The 22,360-nt window shown below is 29.6% G+C and overlaps 2 protein-coding genes across 2 annotated transcripts; both read left to right on the forward strand.

Moving 5' to 3' along the window:
• The first annotated feature begins 1,110 nt into the window (after positions 1-1,110).
• Positions 1,111-1,755, forward strand: LOC112692463 (zinc finger BED domain-containing protein 5-like). Its single transcript, XM_025567140.1, has one exon. It carries the CDS (start codon positions 1,111-1,113, stop codon positions 1,753-1,755), a length of 645 nt encoding a protein of 214 aa, XP_025422925.1.
• Positions 1,756-1,932: 177 nt separating this feature from the next.
• Positions 1,933-5,921, forward strand: LOC112692464 (protein FAM200A-like). Its single transcript, XM_025567141.1, has 3 exons — positions 1,933-2,117; positions 2,412-2,676; positions 5,826-5,921. Exons 1-3 carry the CDS (start codon positions 1,933-1,935, stop codon positions 5,919-5,921), a joined length of 546 nt encoding a protein of 181 aa, XP_025422926.1.
• The last annotated feature ends 16,439 nt before the right edge of the window (positions 5,922-22,360 follow it).

The following is a 22,360-nucleotide window of genomic DNA, read 5'->3' on the forward strand; positions in this document are numbered from 1 at the left end:
TACATATATAGGAGAGCGCTTATTAGTTTTCTTAACGCAATTTTCTGGAATGATTGGATTTTATTGAGGTTGGATATTTTTGCAATACCCCAAAGCTGAAGACTGTAAGTCCAATTCGGTTTCAATAATGTTTTGTAAACGAGGAGTTTTATATTAATTAAAGTGTGTTTATTAGAAATTAAAGATTTAAGGATACGTAGATGGTTATTCAGATAATGTATTTTTATCTTTTATATGATGAGCTCATATTAATCGTTTATCTAATGTAATACCAAGGTATTTGACTGTAGCGGAGGAAGGAATTGAAACTCCGGTTAGAGTAACCTCCAGTGGAGGAGTAAGTCTCAGAGTAAAGGAAGTGCGAGTAGATTTAATAGGGTTTATTTTAAATCGCCATTTGTTGTACCAGTCTTCCATAGAGTCCAGATGAGTTTGAAGATTTTTAGATGCTAATATTGGTTCATCGTTCATAGATATAATTACCTTATCATCAGCATGTTCTGCCACTGATATATTTATTGCAACTGGTTAGATCAGTGGTTTTCAAGCTGGGTGCCGCGGCACACTGGTGTGCCGTGAGTATCCAATAGGTGTGCCGTGGTTTTTTCATAAATTACTGATTGCATTGAATTGCCATATAAGAAAATATATGCTTTCAATCGCTATGGATTTTATATATATGTATATATTAATAAATCGACAGTTTGTAGGAATAAAACGATTAAGATAAGTAATTTCAGATAACTATTGAACTATAAAATGTATAAGTAATATTATAAATCCCCAGGCAGTATATCCGTCGCAACCGACCTGGACGTTTCGTCGTATTCGTAGAGTAGTTTGTCTCCTAATTGTATTGTAATAGCATACGAGTATTTTAAAAAAATATTGTGGTATATATTTACATATATTTATAATTATTATAATCATGGATAAATTTGTTACTCGTTCTGTTGACAATAATGCGTCAGTAAGTCAACCACCTAAAAAAAAAAAAAACAAAATATAGTAATATTCGTCAGTATCACGAAGATTACTTAAAAATGGGATTTTCTTGTACTGGTGATTCAGATAATCCTCGTCCGTGGTGCGTTGTGCTCAAATGAAGCAATGGCGCCCAGTAAACTTAAACGTCATTTGTATTCTAAGCATTCACATTTGATCGACAAAAATATTACATATTTTCAACGTTTATTAAATTCACAAAATAAGCAAAGTAAAAGTATGACAAAAATTGTAAAGATTTCTGATAAATCTCAAGAAGCGAGCCATGTAGTAGCAGAGCTTATAGCTAAAACAATGAAACCACATACAATAGGTGAACAATTAATTTTACCCGCTTGCCGTGAAATAGTAAAAATATTTTTTGGAATAGAAGCTGAACAAGAAATATTGAAAATTCCTTTATCTGATAACACAATTAGTAGGCGCATAAACGACATGTCCGAAGATATTGAGCAGCAAGTATTAAATACGTTACGCAATTATCTTATGTTTGCGCTGCAAGTTGACGAATCTACAGATATAAGTGGAAAAGCACAACTTTTAGTTTTTGTACGCATGGTAGTTGATGACGATATTATTGAAAACTTTTTTTGTTGTAAAACATTGCCCGAAACAACGAGAGGTGAAGATGTTTTTAAAGTTTTGGACGATCATTTATCATCAGTAAATTTATCATGGAAAAATTGTATTGGAATATGCACTGATGATGCACCTTCAATGACTGGCTCAATTAAAGGTTTCATTTCTTAAGTCAAGAAAAAAAATTCAAAAATTATTTTTACCCATTTCTTCCTTCATAGAGAGGCCCTAGTTGCAAAATCTTTAGTAAGTGATTTATAAAATATAATTGATCAAGTTGTAAAAGTTATAAATTTTATTAAGAGCCGACCTCTAAAATCAAGATTATTCGAACAAATTTGTGACGAGATGGATGCAGACTATTCAAGATTGATTTTATACAGTGCAGTAAGATGGCTTTCAAGAGGGAATATTTTATCACGATTTTACAATTTGAGAGAGGAGTTACTTGTATTTTTAATTATGGAAGAATCTGAATTCAACTTTCTTGGAGACGAAGAGTGGTGGACAAAGTTGTCTTTCTTAACTGATTTGTTTGAGCATCTCAATAAACTAAATTCATGTATGCAAGGTCGTGATGAAAATATACTAACATCGTCGGACAAAATTATGGCTTTCATCGAAAAATTGAATTTATGGAAAACTAAAATTAATCAAGGTAATTTAATTATGTTTCCACGTACTGCTTTACTAGTTGCGAATGACAACAATTTGTCATTAATAGTCGAGTTTATCACATTGTTAGAAGTAAAAATGAATAAATATTTTCCAAGTATTAATATTAAAAATTATGACTGGGTACGGGACACTTTTAATGTGTCTATTAGTGACTTGGTTGATTTAAAACTTGTTGAAGAAGAAAATATCTGTTCAATTAAAGATGATCGAACATTGCAGTTGAAATTCAAAAAAATCACTCTCAATAAATTCTGGATATATGTTTCTAAAGAATATCCAGATATATCTATAAAAGCACTGACTATTCTTGTGGCATTTTCACCCTCATATCTTATTGAACAATGGTTTTCAGCGCTTACGAATATAAAAAATAAAAAACGAGAAAAACTAAATTCAGTGGAGGAAGAAAAGCGGGTATGTCTGTCAACTATTCGTCCAAGAATTAAAAATATTTGTAACGCCCATCAGGCACACATTACTCATTAAATTTACCTATGTATAAACTGTACTATGTTTTTTTTTTGTAAATAAATTTAATTACTAATACAATGTAATTATAATTAATAAATATTTGTTAGCCCATTAATCACATATTTCTAATTAAATGTATTTACAATTATAATTAATTCAAAACAATTTTGTTCATCTAAAAAAAAAAAAAAAATAATGGTCAGTATGCCATGAAAATTTTTTAAAGTGTACGGTGTGTCATGTATAGTAAAAGTTTGAAAACCACTGGATTAGATCAACGTTTTGTGATTTGGTAGAATCAGAAGTAGAATTGGAAGAATTGAAGTGATTTTGTTTATTTGAGGTGGTGATCCAGTCAGAATTGCTAGTACTTGCATTTGCATTTATTTTTGGAGTTTTAGAGCCGTGTATATTATTACGATTATTATTATTAAAAAGTTTCGTTTTAACAGCAGACGTTCATTTGAACGATTTGAGCATTTATCTATATTGATTTTATTTGGTGGCATAAATATCTGTCGATAATTACGTTATCGGAATTGTATACGGACTCGCGATAAGCCAACGCGACTCGTAAGGCGTTGTTCTTATTTATTTTTTTTCAAGGCTTATACGATATTTTTGGTGTTTCTAATGTTATTTAAGCATATTTAATCGTGTGTGGACACGTTATACTTGTGAAATTGAATGCACACATCAAACAAACAACGAAAGACAGAGAGAAAAAAAAATACATATTTAAAATAAATATGGAAGCAATCAAGAGTGCGTATCAAATGAGTATGAAGTGGGACTGTACAATTACTTAAATTAAAAACATCGATTTAATTGAACTAAAAAAAAATAAAAAAATAAAAAAATCTATGATTAATTTAAGATCGTTTGCAAGATTTCTAAACTATTCGTAAGTTACGGGATATAATTCAAAATAAAAATTGAAATGTACAAATTGTCAAGAGGTTTTTAAAATTCACTGTTATTTTGTATTTTTTTTTAAGATCAATCCCAAATGTATAAAACAGAGTTTTGTACTTTGTTACATATTTTTTTTTTTGCTTTAGAGAAACATCTACTCAACATGCAAGTCACCCAAACTTTTGAATTGTGAAATTCAGGCTACATTATTTTTCAATACTTTATAATGTATACCTACTTACTTTCGGTTTCTTAAATTTAAACAAAATGCATTGAGAAAAAATGTAAGTCCCCGAATTTATTTGTACTTTAATTTTAAGCTATTTATGAATGAAAAAAAATATTCATAATCTCTCTTTGAACTTATGACTCTAATTTGAGCATTAACTCAATGCTGAGAGGATGGAAACTTTTTCAATTAGGATTAATGACTTTTTTTGAGTACTTGTTTCTTACGTACAATAGTTGAAAACAAAATGTTCCTGATGTGAATATTTTAAGAATACTTTTAAATTTTTTATTTAAAAAATCAAAATATTCAAGTTGTATGTCTTATGCCAATGGTACCCAATTTACATGAAACGAACTAAAATATAATAACATTTATATTGGACACTAAAACCAGATTGATTATGAATTTAAAACTGTACTAGTTGCAATAAGTTTGTGATTGGAACACGTGATTGAAATACCATTTAAAAATACATAAGATAAAGAAATATGTTTTGATATAAATGTACTCTTTGGTTGAAAAAATAACTGTTTGAAAAAAATTGTTTTCACAATTTCCGAATAGAAAAGAAGATTTAAAGACGCGTAATATTATGCTTTTTTTATATTTAACCCTAATGTCTACTTTTGATGCATTTGAAACGACTTGTTTAAACAAAAAAACGCTTTGCGGAGTTTTATATCCTTGTTCATTTCGTTTTCTTTTGTACGCATATCCATATTCTTGAAAGATAAATGTTAGTAGATATTTTTAACAATAATTTTCTGATATGACTACTTCAAAATTAAAACAACTTGACTTCAAATTGTGTTATTTATTTAAATTGATGAATATTAATGATAATTTAATACAATGCCGAAAAAAAATAGTTATAGAAATAAAATATAATTATAGTATGTATTATAATGATAAAATATACGAGTATATAATTATAACCAAATATAATATATATAAATAGGTATATCTATTGATAGACATTATAATTTACTGTAAGTATAGATTTTGTGTAATCCACGCACATAATATTATGTTTTTTTTATGTGTCAGAGTTAATCACAAATTTTTAGAAGTTGAATAATACAATTTAAATTAGTTTAAAAGTTGCTGTACAATATCATGATTTATTTTAAATTTTTTCTTTTTATAACATATTACAGTAAATTATTGCTTAGAATAAGTGATATGATAATGGAAAGAAAATTAAGTAAAATTGTGTATAATGATCTTTATAATGGCGGCTTTTTATAATGATAATGTTATTTTGATCTAAATATATTGGAATTATTATTTTGGTAGATTAATTAAGTAGCACTTGGTTTCTCTATTTTTTATAATAATGTGTTTGAGTGGTTGTAATTAGTTTGAGGAAAACCGGAAAAATATAAAATAATTTAATATACTATATATTTATTTTTTTTTACATATGTATAACTGTTAAACTATTATAGTTCACTTATCGGATGAATAAATCATATTAATAAGTTTATTAACAAGGGAGTGAATGAATCTTGTTCTTCAAAACTTTTGAGATAAAAAAAAAAATTAATGTTTTTTTCCATGTATAATCATTGTTGTATAAGCGTATCTAATTGGAGTAGTTTCAAAGAGTTTTCCGACTTCTTAAAAGTTTTCAGTTATAAAATATATCTTAGTTTTAATTCACAAGTCACAGTATATACTCATATAAAAACACCACTTATATTATGCTTTTAGAGTATTGATCATCTAAAACGTATACACCAACTAGAATCTAAAATTAAATATACATAAAATATATTTATTTAACACTTGCGAGAGTATTAATTCATTAAATTTATGATAGGTAATGAATTAATTAACTCCGTACATCATATTTAATCCTTCCTCTCATCTAGACTTTGTTATAAAAAACACTAGACGTGTGTCTTATAATTATTGTGTAGCATTTTATTTTATTTTTCTTTAGATTATATCCTTTGGTTGGTTTGATATCAGTATTCTATTAGATTGTTGTATACCAGGAAAGTTTTTACTATGCAGTGATTTGCCGTTGCCTTCTTAATTTATTAAATATATTAAATTATAAAAGATGCAAATAATTTTATAGTTGATTTGCATTTATTATAAAATGTGATTGAAGGTTTGGTATATGGTGGTTGAAGTTCTGCACGCGCTAATATTCTCGACGTTAGCTGATAAGCATGATGTCAATGCCGCAAAAACCGGGTGTGCAGAGTGTGCCACGCACACGGGCCCCAAGGCTTACATATATTTGGGGGACCCCCTAGTCCCAGCCTATAATAAATTACACTTTACAAATACACAATTATTTAATAATTAATATTATTATTTTATAATAAAAAGAAACTTTATTCAGGTAAGGATGTTATAATATTTTAGAGTAATATAATATTTATTTAACAATGAGTCCATTGAGTATTTTAATAGGCATACAACATACCTACCTAAACTATTTAAATTAATATATAGTGAAATATAATATACAATAGTTGTAGGTATTAGGTAAATTTATATATATATCATATACTAACTGATGTGAAACGTATTTTAAAAACTAAAAAAATTGATACTTATAAATAAGGTGTACAACCTAGGAAGGGGCCTAATATAATTACCGCACACGGGCCTCCTATTTTGTAGTTGCGGTACTGCATGAAGTACTCATCAACCGTTATCAACATCACCACCAGTCGTTACACAACTTAAGACGATGTCAGCTAAAGTTTAGTTATCTTTGGATCTATAATATATTAGAATATCAACTGACAAAGATCTCAGTTTTAAATTTTTTTTTACAGTCGTAACTCCTGTGTCAGTCATCGATATTCTACAAAAAATAGTGATCCCTTTAAACCGTATGTCATGGGCTTAGAAAGCCGTCCCAAAGATGAAAATCAAGAGGGGGTGAATAATATGAAAAATGCCGACTATAATTTTTCTACTCAATGTATGTAGTATAATAAACTATATGTAGTCGTATTTTTACTTTTTAACATGTAAATATGTGTCAGTGTCACACGTTTTTAAAATTGACAGTTTAATTATACATATATAAAATAATATTTTATATTGTATATAAGTAGTTATATAAATTTTATTCGTGTTTATATCGTATTACGAAATATGTAATATTTGTTTTCCGTAAGTAAAATTAGGTCTTTCTAGGCTATAATGAAACAAGTCCGACTGCCGACTGGTGTTTTTGTAGGGGGGAGAATAAGACACCCCCCCCCCCAAATATCCTCCTTTGGGACGGCCCTGTGGGCTTAAGCTTTGAATCTATCATAAACATCACAAAATCGTGTTCTACATAGTATGGTTTTGTTGTGCTGTACGTCAGATGGACAAAGACAATCTAATATGAGTTACCCTTCTTTTAAGAACACACGGTTACATGATGTTATGTAAAACGGTGTTCTGACAAGTTTCAAAACCGAAAACGGATGCGGTCCTCATCGTCCGAAACGAACGGAGACATTGAAAACGTTATTTTAGTGCGTATTTCTCGTATAAAAACTGTTAATTTAATCATATGTACAAACACGCATAGGTCGACAGTGCCATATACGTATAATTATAACGAAAGAGGGCGTTATAACCGTATATAATTAAAATAAATGTATACAGGTACATCTAATTTTAGATTATTTTCACCGATACGTGCATGGATTTGATTGGAGCGATCATGATTAAATGTCGTTCGTGCTCACACTCGCATTATGACATTGTCGGTAAATTAAAACTTGAAACGTCGCTGCCCGTCAACATCGTAGTCGGTACATTGACATGTAAAAACAAACAGTTTTAAACATCGCCGGAACACGCGCTGCAATATCGAAACGTTGCTTAGCATTGTTTTATAGAATCGCGGCACATTGCATTTAAATTGTTATTATTTCGATGCGTTTCATAGTTCTTCGACGTTTGTTTATTCTATTTTCTTTAGAAAACTAATAACCGATTTTTAACGATGTATGTAACTCAGTGGCGGATTAAGAAATTAGCCGCCTATAAGCAGGACATTTGCCGCCGTTTTATTTTAAACTTTTTTTTTTTAAAACAAAATGCATACAGAAATATATTGTTAGTTAAATTATTCTTTATTATTTTAAATTTAATACAATAGTCAAATATTAAATCATTTTCGTTCGGCTTTTGAGGTTAGCGAATGTATTAATTAGGTTTTGAAAGTCAACTGTCGACACTAATTCCGATTCAATGCACAGGAGAGCCAAACTATTTAACCGATTTTCGCCAATAGTAGATCTTAGATAAGTTTTAGTTCTTTTGAGACACAAAAATGATCTTTCTAGCAAACAATTAGTAACCGTCATACAGAAGTATATTCTTAAAGCGATGCTAACATTCGGAAATAGTTCTTCTAAATTCTGATTTCTAAAAAATGTAAATAAACTTCGATTTTGTTGTTTTTTTCTGTTGCATTATGCATATAAGTTTTGAAATGTGTGCATTCTTATGTAAATGTGTTTTTATCAATATCCGTTTCATAAAATTGTTGTAGTTTTTTTGGCTCCTTGAACAATATCATCGGTATCAATTGACTTCTTGTCTATGTTGATTAAAAATTTGAATTTATCGTAAATATTTGCGTACCCAGAATGTATCGCCATAATGTATAGCTATGATTATATTTCAATAAACAGTTTCCGGAAAAAACATAGATTCGTTATTAATAACATTTCTAGTTGATTGCGTTCACTGAAACTATTTCAGTATTCATTGAGTTAATAACCTAAGGCTAATATTCATAAATTATAATATAATTTTATAAATTTTATAATAAATTTTTCTTAAGTACGGCAAATTTATAGCTCCGATCACCTGATTACTTTGCCTGTAGGGTAACTCGATGTTGATGTAACCATTAGAACAATGTTTTTGTGATGTTTGGGGTGCTGGAATGACGTCAATCTAGATAGGCAGTACTTGTTAGCACACATTTGCCAAAGTTGCATTCTGTTTACCTCTCGGTTTCGCACAAAATTTACGAAGGTGGTTATGTTTAAAGCGCTTCAAGGTTGGTCAATTACAGATATTTTGAATATTTCGTCCGTGCATTTTTTCAGGTACTCTCGGTTGTCCGCACTGTTTCTTTCCGACGACAGTGTTTTATGGTTAACGTTGCGTGTCTTATATAAATTCCGATCGAAGTTCGCGTTTTCGATTGAATGGCAGCAAGGACTTCTTATCAACGACTTGGAACTCATGTGGATACGATGACGGCTGCAGAGGTGATTGTCAAGACGTGGAAACCACTGCCCGAAACACTTATCCCTTATGGCCATACTACCCTTACACTGTAATTGCTTGTCGCCGTGGGCCACGTGGGCTGTGAACGTGTGCGCGAGCGCCACCGCGTCTCATTTGAATAATCTTATTGCCGAACACGCAGCGTGTCACACCGCTCGAGTGGAGCGACTTTCGCGGAACACCACTCATGCGATATGTGTCGGAACCATTAATCGTCGTCGTCGCGCTTCCCGGCAGTACACTCCGCCGGAACAATGAACGCTCGAGTTTTGTATTTTTTTTATATATATTTTTTTTCTTCACATTTTTTCCTACCATGGGTCTTCTCCCCACTTATCCACCGTTATTTCCATCTGTTTTTTTCTCGACCCTTCCTCGACATGCCCGCTCGCGCTCAGTTGCAGCAATCCCTTTAAAAGCTTCCAAAACGGCAATATTGTTGTTATTGCCATGCCGGCGAACACGCGTTTCTTTCCGTTCCTCAATTACCCGTAACTCCCTTTAAGTAAATTATTTAACTCGATACACGCCACCGCTGTCGTACTGTATAATACTTCTTATTCACGGCCAAGCGCAGTTTTCCTACCACTCCTATCACGCACTATTCTCTATCCATTTTTTTCTCTCTCTCTTTCCCTTCCTCTTATCCTCCGAGCTACAATTTGCGCAGCCAACCGACAACGGCGGACCGGCTCCCCCCGTGCACATATTACAGCCGGCTCCCCATTTCTGCGAAAATTCCGGGTATTTATAAGTTAAGACACGTCCGGAGGAGCTCACAATTTCGGCTTCAATCTCCCGCCACCGCCCGAGGCAGGCATTCCTCGCAGTCAATCCGCGCGCTCGCCGAGTCGAACGTGTGAGAACCCGGACACGTGCTCGTTGTGTATTCCTTGCTTGTGCGCGCCATGAGACTTTTAATGACGGCTTTTTAAAGGGACGGATACGCTCGCTGCACCTCGGCAACCGAACTTCTCCGAAGCGATACTATGCGCGGCGGTCGTCGTCTTTCGCCGTTTGTTTTCATACTTTTATTCCGCCCAAAAATGCACGCCGTCGTTTACGACGACGGGGACGAGTCCACTCGTCGGACCGGTTGTTAAATTCGTTTCATCGGACTTCTCAAGGTTCCAACGGATTACTGCGCGTGCGAGTTACGAACTTTCAGATCTAATAAAAATATATAACTTTTCATGTCGTACGAGAACGTGTGGAAAACGAGATACTTACCGCACTGCAGTTTGACAGGATGCACGCCAAAACCCGTGTATATATAAATAAATGATAGCGTAATATCTATGTTCATGTGTCTGTGTATGTGTATTTTTCTTAGACGATCGTGTACAGTTAATTTTCATTACGAAGGATAAATCGTCTCATAAACGTTTGATATTATTACTTTGTCGTCATTTTCGCGGAAAAAAATAGGAATAAAAAAAACACAACACTAGGGGAACGAAAAAAGAAAGTATAGCACAAAAGATTAGTTTATGTGTGTGTGTGAGAAAGAGCATGTGCGTGAGCAGTGTTGTGTACTTATGTGTGTATACGGCGTTCTCGGGCAATAACAAAAGTGTTACGGCGAACAATAAACTCGGTACATTTGCCGTAATAAAACTCCTAAAGTTTTTATGTGGAAATTTGACACACTGATCTTTTGTCGTCGTTTATTACATTCCTCGTTGAACTAGATTTCAGATTATGTATGAACGATTTTTTTTTTTTTTGATTCTAACATCTTTTGCAACTTACGGACGATTAAGCGAAGACAAAATCGTCCTCGAGAGTTTAATAACGAACGTTTTTTTTTACGTAAAATACATGCAGAGAGATATGATATATTTTAAAATAACTGTGATGTAAAAATGCGCTTGTCGAATTACGTTCAAGTATCACTGACAAGCCGTGTGCGATACATGTTTTATCTCAGTTTAAGCTAATACCTAAAATTCCAACTTTTTATTTATTAAATTACTTTTGGTTTAAAGTGTTCAAGAAAAATTTGAATGTTTCAAGATTTTCTAATCCTTTTATGACACTATAATGAAACGAAATATTTATTACTTTATTTTATGTTTTAGGCGCAGTGTTGAAGCTTAATCTATATCATTAATCCAGGGCTTGAAATCGAAATAAAAAATTTCGATTTTAATTTCAATTTTGATTATTGATATTTGTTTTTTTTAATTTCGATTTTGGTTTCAAAAATTGATATTTATTCTTCACAATTTCGTTTTTGATTTCGAATATCGATATTCATTTTTTTCAATTTAGGTTTCACAAATCGGTATTTATTTTTTTTGATTTCGGGTTCTCAACAGAATATTATCCATGGCTTATAATAATTTCTCAAATTTTAGTACATCATCAGCATAATAGTATTGTAGGCTGTAGCGAAAAACTACTGATGTAGGTAGTATATATTTAAATCAATTTTTTTATTACTTATGTTATAAAATATTTCGTACAAACTACAATTATTATTAAAGTGTCTCAAAAATGTAAAAAGCATAATATGAAAGTGAAGCTAAAACTAAGTAAACCAGGGATACATCTATGTAAAATGATTAAAATGTAAAATACAGTTTTTTATTCGTAGGCTCAGACATAGTTTAACTAAACATGAAAACAATGTTTTAAATTATAAGTGGGACAAATATGATGGCGCCTCGCAAAACTACAAAAGTACAAAATAAAACTATTTTAGGTTATTTGATTGTATATTATTGGTTAAAAGTATAACTCACGGATGACACCCAATGGAGTATTATAATTTATAATTTATAAATTAATATTTTATCCATAATAATACACTACAAAATGTCTATATATAGTATATTATATGGAATAAATCATGTGTGCAAAAACGACAATCGCTCATCGAACGCTGATTCCTTATCGTAAATATTCTAAGAAAACAAAATAGGTATTAGTTGTTTATAATTAATGGTATAATAAATATTATTACCAAATATGGCAATGTCTACGATTTGACAATAAAAATGGACCTGTTGGCTGTTGAATTTAAATTAATTTGATTTAAAATTGTTTAAATTATTAAAATGATTTTGATTTTGATATAAAATATCGATTTTAATTTTTTTCAATTTCAATATAAATTTTGAAAACTATTATCAACCATTAACGATTTTGATATTTATTTTGATTTTCTAAAAGATTTTTAACGATTTTTAATAATACTTGAAATCGATTTTGAAATCGATTCAAGCCCTGCATTAATCCGAATATCATGATTGTCCACGAAATGTTGGTCATAATAAGTCATCTAACTACATTTACGCATCAAAATTCTTAAAAATAATGCGTTGTACAAAGTATTCAATCGTATTTTTAGATTCCGATTGCTTTTATATATTTACAATAATATTTAAAAGATAGACCTCTTTAAACTGAAACTATTATTTAATACATGGATTATATTGGATTAAAATAGATAAATCAGACTCATTTTATCATTCAATGATTATGATTATATATGATATGTACATCTCAGTAAAATTGTTGTAAATCTATGATAGTTGTATAAATTGCACCAATTACATTCTACATATTATTGTTAATCATATTAATTATAAAATTATTACTTTAGTGTCACGCGCAAAATAAAATCTAATGGAAAATAGATAAGATTTGAATAATATAAGTTCAGTCAACTCTTTATAATTCAAATCTTCAATAATTCGAAACCTCCGGTAGTTTAAAGTAAATGCTTAGTCCCTTGAAAATCACGCGGTAATTCAAATAAAAATAATGCATTTAAGTACACTCAATAATTCGAAATTAAATTTTGGGAAAACTTGCAACTAACACGTGACAATTCGATCAGGGCCGATACTATACATTTTTCTAGAGGGGTTGTAATCACTATAATTTGCCGACTAATAACTAAAGCATTGCCGACTATATTTTAATATACCTAGGTAATCAATGACTCACGTCATTTACATACTTCACGTCATACTTTTAGTAAATACATCTTACTTGTTCGTCCCATGAGTTCTAATATTTGTATTATTATTTTAGGGAATCTAAACAGGTTAAAATATTTCGAGTGTGAAAACGGGTAAATTTTTTAGCGGGTTTCGGGTTTTGTGTTAAAAGCCGTGTAAAATTTGTGCGACTTTCAGGTACAAAAACGGAGATAAAAATTTTTGGGTTACGGTTTTCGTGCACTAAACAGGGTAAGATTTTTCCGGGTACCCGGTTTTTAAACCCGTTTTGACTCTCTGAATTATTCATTAAGATACTATCGAAAGAAGATTCACACAATTATGTTGAATAAGTTATTAAATAAGTTAATGCAAGTTTGCTGAATCTTTAGATCAAAGTGTTTATTAAAAATTACATTTATTTTAAAACAACAGTTTATTTCAAATGTTTATAATATTAGTCGTCTTTCTCTTAGAGGAGCCCAATGTTTCACCAAAAGATGTATGTCAATTTTATCAGTTAAATCTTTATTACAATTTAGTAAAATTAAATTTTGTAACCAATCTGCTCCCATAGTAGAGCGTAAACCATTTTTTACAATTTTTAGTTTACTGAAGGTACGTTCGTTTGATGCAGTACTAACAGGTACTGTAAAAATCAATCTGCATTATTATGACTTATTATCATCCCTCATTTTGATTAAACCATCAATAACTTGTTTTTGTAAAATCAAAGCATCAACTATATTTAATTCTGTAGCTTCTAAGTTTTCTGTCAAGATTTTTGTTTTGTACATGATAGTTTTCATAAAAGATAAACAAATTACTAAGTCAAAACCGAGAATTTTTTTGGAGAGGCCCAATGCAAGAGTACATATTTTTTTATCCATAGATTTTAAGTCTATCATATCTTGTAATGTATCAATAATTTGTATGTATGATATCCAAACAGCTTTGATCATTTCAGCTCTAGCAGTCCATCGTGTTTTTGAAAGGTTTATAAATTTTAAAGCGTTTTCAACTTCAAATAATTTAGTTTCTAAGCGTGCATGTCTTTTGGTACTTCCAAAAAAAAAATATATAATTGTTCAAGGCAAGAAAATAGATCACCAATTATTACACTTGCGAAACAACTGTGCTCAAAAAATGTATTCAATCGATGTGTTTGACATGGGATGAACGGAATTTTGTGGCCGACAATATCTAAAAATTTTTGTTGAGTACCACTTATCTTACCTGACATACTGCTGGCAAAATCATATGATTGAAATACAATATTTCGAACCGAAAACCCATTTTTTTTTTAAGACCATGAATTTTCTCAACAATACCCAAACCAGTTTTATCATTACCTTCACACTCTTCCAATAACCATTTAGATATTTCTCCTAAAGAATCCTTATATCAAACACATACTGATAATCGGTCTTTGTGACATACATCAGATGTTGTATCTGCCATTACAGAATACATTCCAGAGTCAACCACTTGTGCGATAACTTTTTTTTCTTTGTTTCACTGGCAAGTAAACTAATGAATTCATTTTGAGATTCATGACTTAAATATGTCACATGATGTTTTCAAAACATATTTTCATCAAGCCATTTTTTCATGATTAGAGAATGTCGTGATAATAATAAAACAATATGGTAAAAATTACTATTTTCTTCATTTTCACCTTCACCTCTATAAGCTTAACCTTGACGTGCTAAAGTACGCGTAATATCCATTAACATTGTAATTCCTTTTGGTTAAAACGTTTCTGATACTCAAAATTAGTTTCAGATTTAGTTTCAGACGATCAGATTTATTTAAAATATAATCTATGTGATTGGTATTACTTAAAAAGTTGCTAAAATCAAAGCTAATTTGTGCGATAAAGAAGAAAAATGCTCAGCAAGTATCCGGCCCTAGGGTCGATGTATTATCCGTTCAATGCTTAGCAATTCAAAGTTATATTCAAAAAATACTATTGAAAAAATTAAATTAAATTCAATGAAGCAGAAAATTATTACAGATTTCTTCAAAAATTAATAATTATTCATAGTATAATTATTATATAGTTAAAATTAACATATTAAAAACAATAAATAACTAATACCACCTAATTTGCTGAAATAATTAATAATTTTGTACAATAAGAAACAAAATTTTTCTCTTAACTCGGTAATTCAAATTTTTTTTTTTGTTCTTTCGTTTTTTCGAACTTCTCAATAATTCGAAATTTTTCAACAGTCCGTCAACTTTGAATTATCGAGAGTCGACTGTATATCCCCATATAGTCGCCCACCTATCTCGCAAAAAAAAAAAAATGCCAAAAAGCCCAATAGAGAGGTTAGCATTTTAAATATTCATCATCTAAATAGATTAGTCCGGTATCAAATAATTTGTTGCAGAATTTTCTAGAATTTTAGTTATAGTTCTAAAGTAAGCTATATATTAAATTAAACACATTTATCTTAGTTGTGTGGGGAGGTTGATATCTTAGGTCTTTATGTTGTGACGCAAGTTCATTTTGAAGGTCGTGACTTTACGCAAAGTTTTCGGTCATCCCGTGGGAAGGGATGGTGTACGCGCGACTCAAAGTCCATAACACTGGCCGGACATGAAGTAGGTCCCAACACGTTGTCCTGTGATTCTTGGTTTTATACGGCATTATTACGGAAGTAGCTCTCTTTCATCCTAACTTTGAAAGTTCTATTAGCAAGTAAATATCCATTTAACCGGCTTCAACTCTAAAATTACCTAATTTGAGTCGGTATTCCATCGGTTTTAATAATAATTTATTATACCGAAAACGGATCCGTCATAAATGTTCGCATCAAACGGGATATACTTAAAAATTCAATTTATTGTTCGATTCAGACGTCCTCGAAATATATTCCCGAAATAAATTCAAATTGATTACCTTTTTACAACTTTTTTTATTTTATTTATTTTTTTTTTTTGTATCATTTATACGAGAGAAAATATTTTCGTGCCATTAATCTTCACATAACTGTCACTAAATAATGTTAGGCGAATCGATAAGTAATATCATGTACGCGGTTATCTCAAATGTGATCTTATTTTTAGAGTACGAATTTTGTTGATCATATACCAGATGCGTTTAAAATATGCGAACATTTACAATACACGATTGCTAGGGACTTGAATGCTGACGTTGTATTTAAAATAGTCAAGTGGTGGAAACTATATTTGACAGCGTTGTAATAATCATATTAGAGCAAATAATAAAAAAATAAAAATAAAAAAAGTCTTCTAAAGAGTAAAATATTAGTTTATAACTAGTTATTATATTGATCACAGAAATATATACATACATAATATAAACGAGAATTCATTAACACACAGTTGTAATAATGTAAACATATAATTTACAAAAATGCATAATCAAAAACCAAAAACACCGCACAAATCCTGTTATTTTTGTGCAGTTATAACAAACTCCGCGTAACCTAAATAAATATTTTAATTAAAAATCCCGCCATACGATGTCTCGAACGAATGACATAAATTATACGTATAGTACGTGTGTTTTCATATATTTTTAAATATATATAAGAACTACATTTTAAAATGTAACAAAAAGATTGAATTTATAATATATATATATATACTCGTATATAATGTAAACATTATGCGTAAAGAAATAATAAATTACTTCGTCTAAAAAATCTGCATAATAAAACAGTAATAATTTATATATTTAAGGAAAAATTTTAAAAAATATATTAATGCAGATTGATGTAAATTATTTGTTCTAAACAATAAAACGCCTTTATTATAAAAGTAATTTAAATTGTTCTTCGTAAAAACGTTTTTTTCTTTTTTATTCGAAAAACAATGTTACATAAAAGTTTAAATACACACATAAGCAACATGAGAAACATGAGAACCAATAACAATAATAATTTACAAAAAATTAATAATATTTTACTACAGAAAATTTGTAATGTTTACACTTGTCGATAAAACATGTTTAATAAATAATTATTATCTCGATTTCCTTCCTTTACTAGTAAATATTTATCGGTATATTTTTTTTCAACGTTACATATTACATATTTTTAATGAGTAAACATGAGTAAAAGAGTTTATAATTTATTATTATATCGACCGTTAATAATTGTGAAATTTAACTGATTAAAAGAAATAATAACACACGCACATAATTATTACGATATCGAGTATCGGTCGGCTGATAAATTCAGAATCCGCGTGATTACAACAGTTGAATTGGTTTTATTGTCAGTTGACAAAACAAAAGAATATCAATGTTTGACGTTAGAAACGATGCAGCGATTTTTTTCTTTAAACACTAGTTAATATAAAAACAAATTACAATAATAAACAAATAAAAAACCAAACCAAACAGTTTTTAATGAAATCTCTGAGCTTACTGACAATAATAGTATACTCTGTTCTGTGCATTTTCAAGGACAAGATATATATGTATATATATCATAACGTGTTCAATCTCTCGTGTAAAAACAATCTATACGCGTTTGTACGCTTCGTCAGCTATTCGAAAACAAAACAAATATGAATAACGTACACGACTTTTGTATTTATGTGTCTGTATATGCACGTTAACGGATGTTGTTGCGAGTATGTTTGCGTGTAAAACTTGTTTAACTTTAATTAGGCAAACGTCTTCTATGACAGTAAGTAAAAAGATCTTTCATTTTATTTCATTAAGAACTCATAACGCCCGCGTAAGAAAATAATGTCACTTATCAACTTATAATTTAATAAGCTTCGGAGACAAACGATGTATTATTATTTGTACAACCACATGCATGAACAACTTTATCGTGTTCCATATTACTCGGGTGTTATATATACATACGTTTATTAACGCGTGATAATATGTCGAATAGTTCTCGGGAATCGTCGATTAAATTAATGTAACATTCCCGTGAGGATTTTTGGTAAAGGAACGTTTAAAACAACATATTATATACATACGAATTGACCGAGTCTAGTACACGAACTAAAATATAATAGGAAATCTAATAAATATATTTATTTAGTATCACTGCAGTTGTCCTTATTTGTGCGGACGCCTATTTAATAAACGAATATCGTATAACATGATTTTATTAAATACATTTTAAATTATCCGTAACGTGCGTACTACATGTTATATTACGAGTACAATAGGTATGGGATCTCTCTCTCCCTCTGTATCAAACATTTTCCAAGGTGATGGATATGTTTGTTAAAATTAAATTCCTACTCTCTTACATTTTTCGGGTTCGTTACTTTTAAATGTAATAGTAATAAGTCCTATGAGTATTTTATATTTTCCCTCCACTGCCTAGACGAATATTTCTGTTTTGTTTTTAAATAATTCTCATTCGCCAATTGGGTGTGGTTTTTATTGGATCATTATTTTCCTTAACTCTTACATTTGGTTCCGAAACACGTCTATGGTGTCGTTTTTTGTTAATTATTTATCATAAATTACTTCAAACTTTCATATTTGCAACGGTTTCATAGTAAAAAAATTCACCGTGTTTAAGTTATTTAATGCATTAAAATAATGTATCCTAAGTAAATAATTTTGAATATCTACTTTTGAACGATCAAAAATTACGATTTTTGCCCAATTCATTTTTTTTTTCATCGATTCATTCATTTTGAACTTATGTAAAATAATTATTTCAATTTTATACAACTCTCCTATTGACGTCTGGCTAATCATAAGAGGATGTAGAATTTCAGCTAATATTATGCTCTTAAAAATATCACTTTTGAAAATACATCCGATTTGTGGTATCAAAATTGTTAATATTTTTAAGGGTTTTGATTTTAATAAAAATAAACTAATGTAGTCGAATTAAGGATTACAATTTAAGTCGATAATTCTCATTAATATTTAGTAATTATCTACAATACGCATAATTTCACAGTCGATATAATCAGTTATGAATAATATTATTTTAGTATTTTATCATTAATACACTAGTGTAACAATAATATTTTGTCGAATCGAGTATACTTCTCACATAATAGAATCTTATTACCAAAAATTGTTTCGTGGAAAAAATAACATTTTTATAAAATAAACGATGGAAATGTATACTTACTATATTGTTTTTCAAACTTAAAATCGGATAAAAAAAACCATGGCACGTTTAACAGACTGGATTTTTTGTTGCTATCGAATCGATATGTAACGAAAATTAAACTGAAACTCCAATACTAAAATGTTCATGGAATAACTGAATTTTGATAATAATAATGGTAAATACGATTTCGGATAAAAGTATTGTCGATTCCGAATAATGAATATATTTTTCAAAATAAACTGAATTTTGAACGGAAAAATAAAATGTGTATTTCACGGTTCGGGACATACTGTATATCTTTGGTTGGTATTGATTTTTTTTTCTGTCATTTGTGTATACATGATGCTATTATATATATATTTATGTACGTATAGAATACATGTGCAGATATCAGAAATGAACCTATTGGATTAAACTCTCCACAGAATTCTTGTTATTTAGTTAATACAATTATTTAGGTCCATGTGAACTGAACTATATAAGTTTGTTCAATATTTATTAATTTGTAATGTTGTTCACATTCGAAGGAATCGAAAAACAATCGAATACAAATAAATCTCACACAATGAAATGGAAAAAAAGAATAAATTTTTATCAGCAATCTGAGATCCTTCGGTTAAAACCCAGATAGTTACCCCGATATCCTAAACGTTTCAAAATCAAATATCAGATCTAAACCCCTCGTGTGCTCTAGTTACAGAGTATATTCATAAGACATTAATATTTCTCGTACATAGTACAAGGCCCTAAACAACGATAAAACTGAGTATCTATTATAAATTTGTCACCAATTATAGTAATTACAGTATTACTACATACAGTTCACTAGCTGATTCACTATCATCTGCCATATTACCCATGTGATGTTTAACTGTTTCGATGAAAAAATATTTGAATTAAAAAAAAAAAAAAGCTTTATCGTCGTATATTCCAAAGATATTTATTTTTACTTTATTAATTTACAGATATATGTATATGTTACATTAAATGATGTAAATATGATAAATTACGTCATTCCCTGGTATTAATCTAAAAATTGGTAATTGTTGTAAATGTAAACATTTTCCGGCTATCGGCGTTAATTCCCGAGTAGCTGGAGAATGATGTTTGATACATTTATGTCGGTGTGAATGACCAGTGATGAGTGGTACTCAACAAACTTCTTTAATTAAAAATCATGAAGAAAGTAGATAGATATTATCTATTATTATTTTTGTGTAGTTATTTTTCATGAAGATGACATGTATAAATTACGCTATTCAATTGATAATATTTATTTCATTTTAAATAAAATAAGTATCCGAATGTTTGGACGCAATACAGAATATAGCGTATTGTAACATAAATTTGCAAGAGCGCAAATTTCTTCATGTAAAAAAAAAAAGAAGACCTAGACCTAGATGAAGCCATAAAAAATATTAAAGATTGGAAAATAACTTTAGGTGAAGCCGCAGGATAATGATTAGCTGGTCATCAAGGTTTCAATCGATGTAACTGCAAAACTGATTGTGGCACTAAAAAATGTGCTTGCAATGCAACAAAAAAGTTGTGCGGCTCAAAATGTCATTATAACCAAAACTGTACAAATAAAAATGTATATTATACACCTATTGCAATTAATCTAGCCTTTAATTCAATTAAGTACCTAAAATAAAAAACGAAGCACCTAACAACAATAAATCATTTTTAAATAGTACCTATAGTAAAACAACCAAAGTATTATTTAGAATTTATCATAATTTACCACTAGTTTCGGTAAATGACGTCAATGACCGGTAAAAGATGTACATTTGAGTTTAAAATGTGTTTTTTACGACATTTACCTACAAAATTGAATCATTTTGGTAAATGACGACGTTCACCAAATTTCGTTTTTTACTGTAACATATATATATATATATATATATATTAATAAATAATCATTAAAATCAATATATTAAAGAAAATATTACTTAGGTATCCAAAAAGTAAACTAATTTAATTATCCAGCTCAGAGCTCAAATATGTTTGGATCGGAAAAATAAAATTTTTTAAAAATCCTTTCTGAATGTACCTATTCATAGCAATAAGTCAATTCCTTAAATATTTTAAATGGATTGGTATAGAAGTTATTTTTGTACGTTAATTAGTCAATGAGTGATTGGTATTTGGATTTTATGTATACAATGATTGTTACTGTTTAAAAAATGTTTTTTGTTGTAATAATATTTTATCTATGTTTGCACAATTTACTACACGACTGAAACTCGTTATTAATGCTTTGATTTCGGATAAATGTATGTTTTAGGTAACAAAACTCCGTGTAACCAAGGAAAGTATTTGAAAGATCTGATTGACGACTATCAATACAATTATATTTAATTTGTATGTCGTTTATAATTTAATAAATCGTTAAAATTGCAATGTATATTTTATATTCATACTACCATCGGTAGACGTGCAGAGTTTTCTTTTGAATTTATGTACTTAGCTTCATTAAAGTTTGGTAGTTTTAAATCGACAATGAATAATATTTTAAGACTAATTGCTTATGATATTTTTATAATATCTATGCATGTCAATTAAGACAAAATAGAAAATTTAATAATATTTCATTATTTAAACGTTTAATGAATGTTATTGTTACTTCTGAAATTTCGAGAAAAAAAACAATAAATATGTTTTGATGGAAAAATGTTGATGTTTTTCAGAAGAAAAAAGTTTGAGAGGATAGAAAATATTCCTAGAATGGGAAAAAATAGTTCTTTATATAATATTTCAACATTGAACTAGAATGACATAAATTAATGTTAGGAATGAATAGACGTGCTTCTTACAATAAAAAATTACAAAAAAACAGATTTATAATTCTTAAACGAAAAAGTACAACGTTTTAGATTCACAATTGTTTATGGCTAACTCAACGTGTGCAGAGAAAATGCGCGAGTTAAAACAAATACATTTTAGATTCTTTTTCGTATCGAAAAACTGAGCAGTGCACTCTAAACCAACGTTTGTTGATAAAACTATAATTTTATTGTATTAACTAAACATACTACGGGTTTACTGGATTCAGACTGATAGCATATTATTTCGGTTGAGCGAAAATCGACGTGAAATATGTTGTCACTTCATAATGTGTTGAGGTGGACTGCATTAAGAAAACGTTCTGCTGTGCGATCGACGTGTCAACATTGAAAATC

The sequence above is a fragment of the Sipha flava genome, unplaced genomic scaffold, assembly GCF_003268045.1.
Source record: "Sipha flava isolate LNK unplaced genomic scaffold, YSA_version1 73_pilon_pilon, whole genome shotgun sequence".
NCBI lineage: Eukaryota > Metazoa > Arthropoda > Insecta > Hemiptera > Aphididae > Sipha > Sipha flava.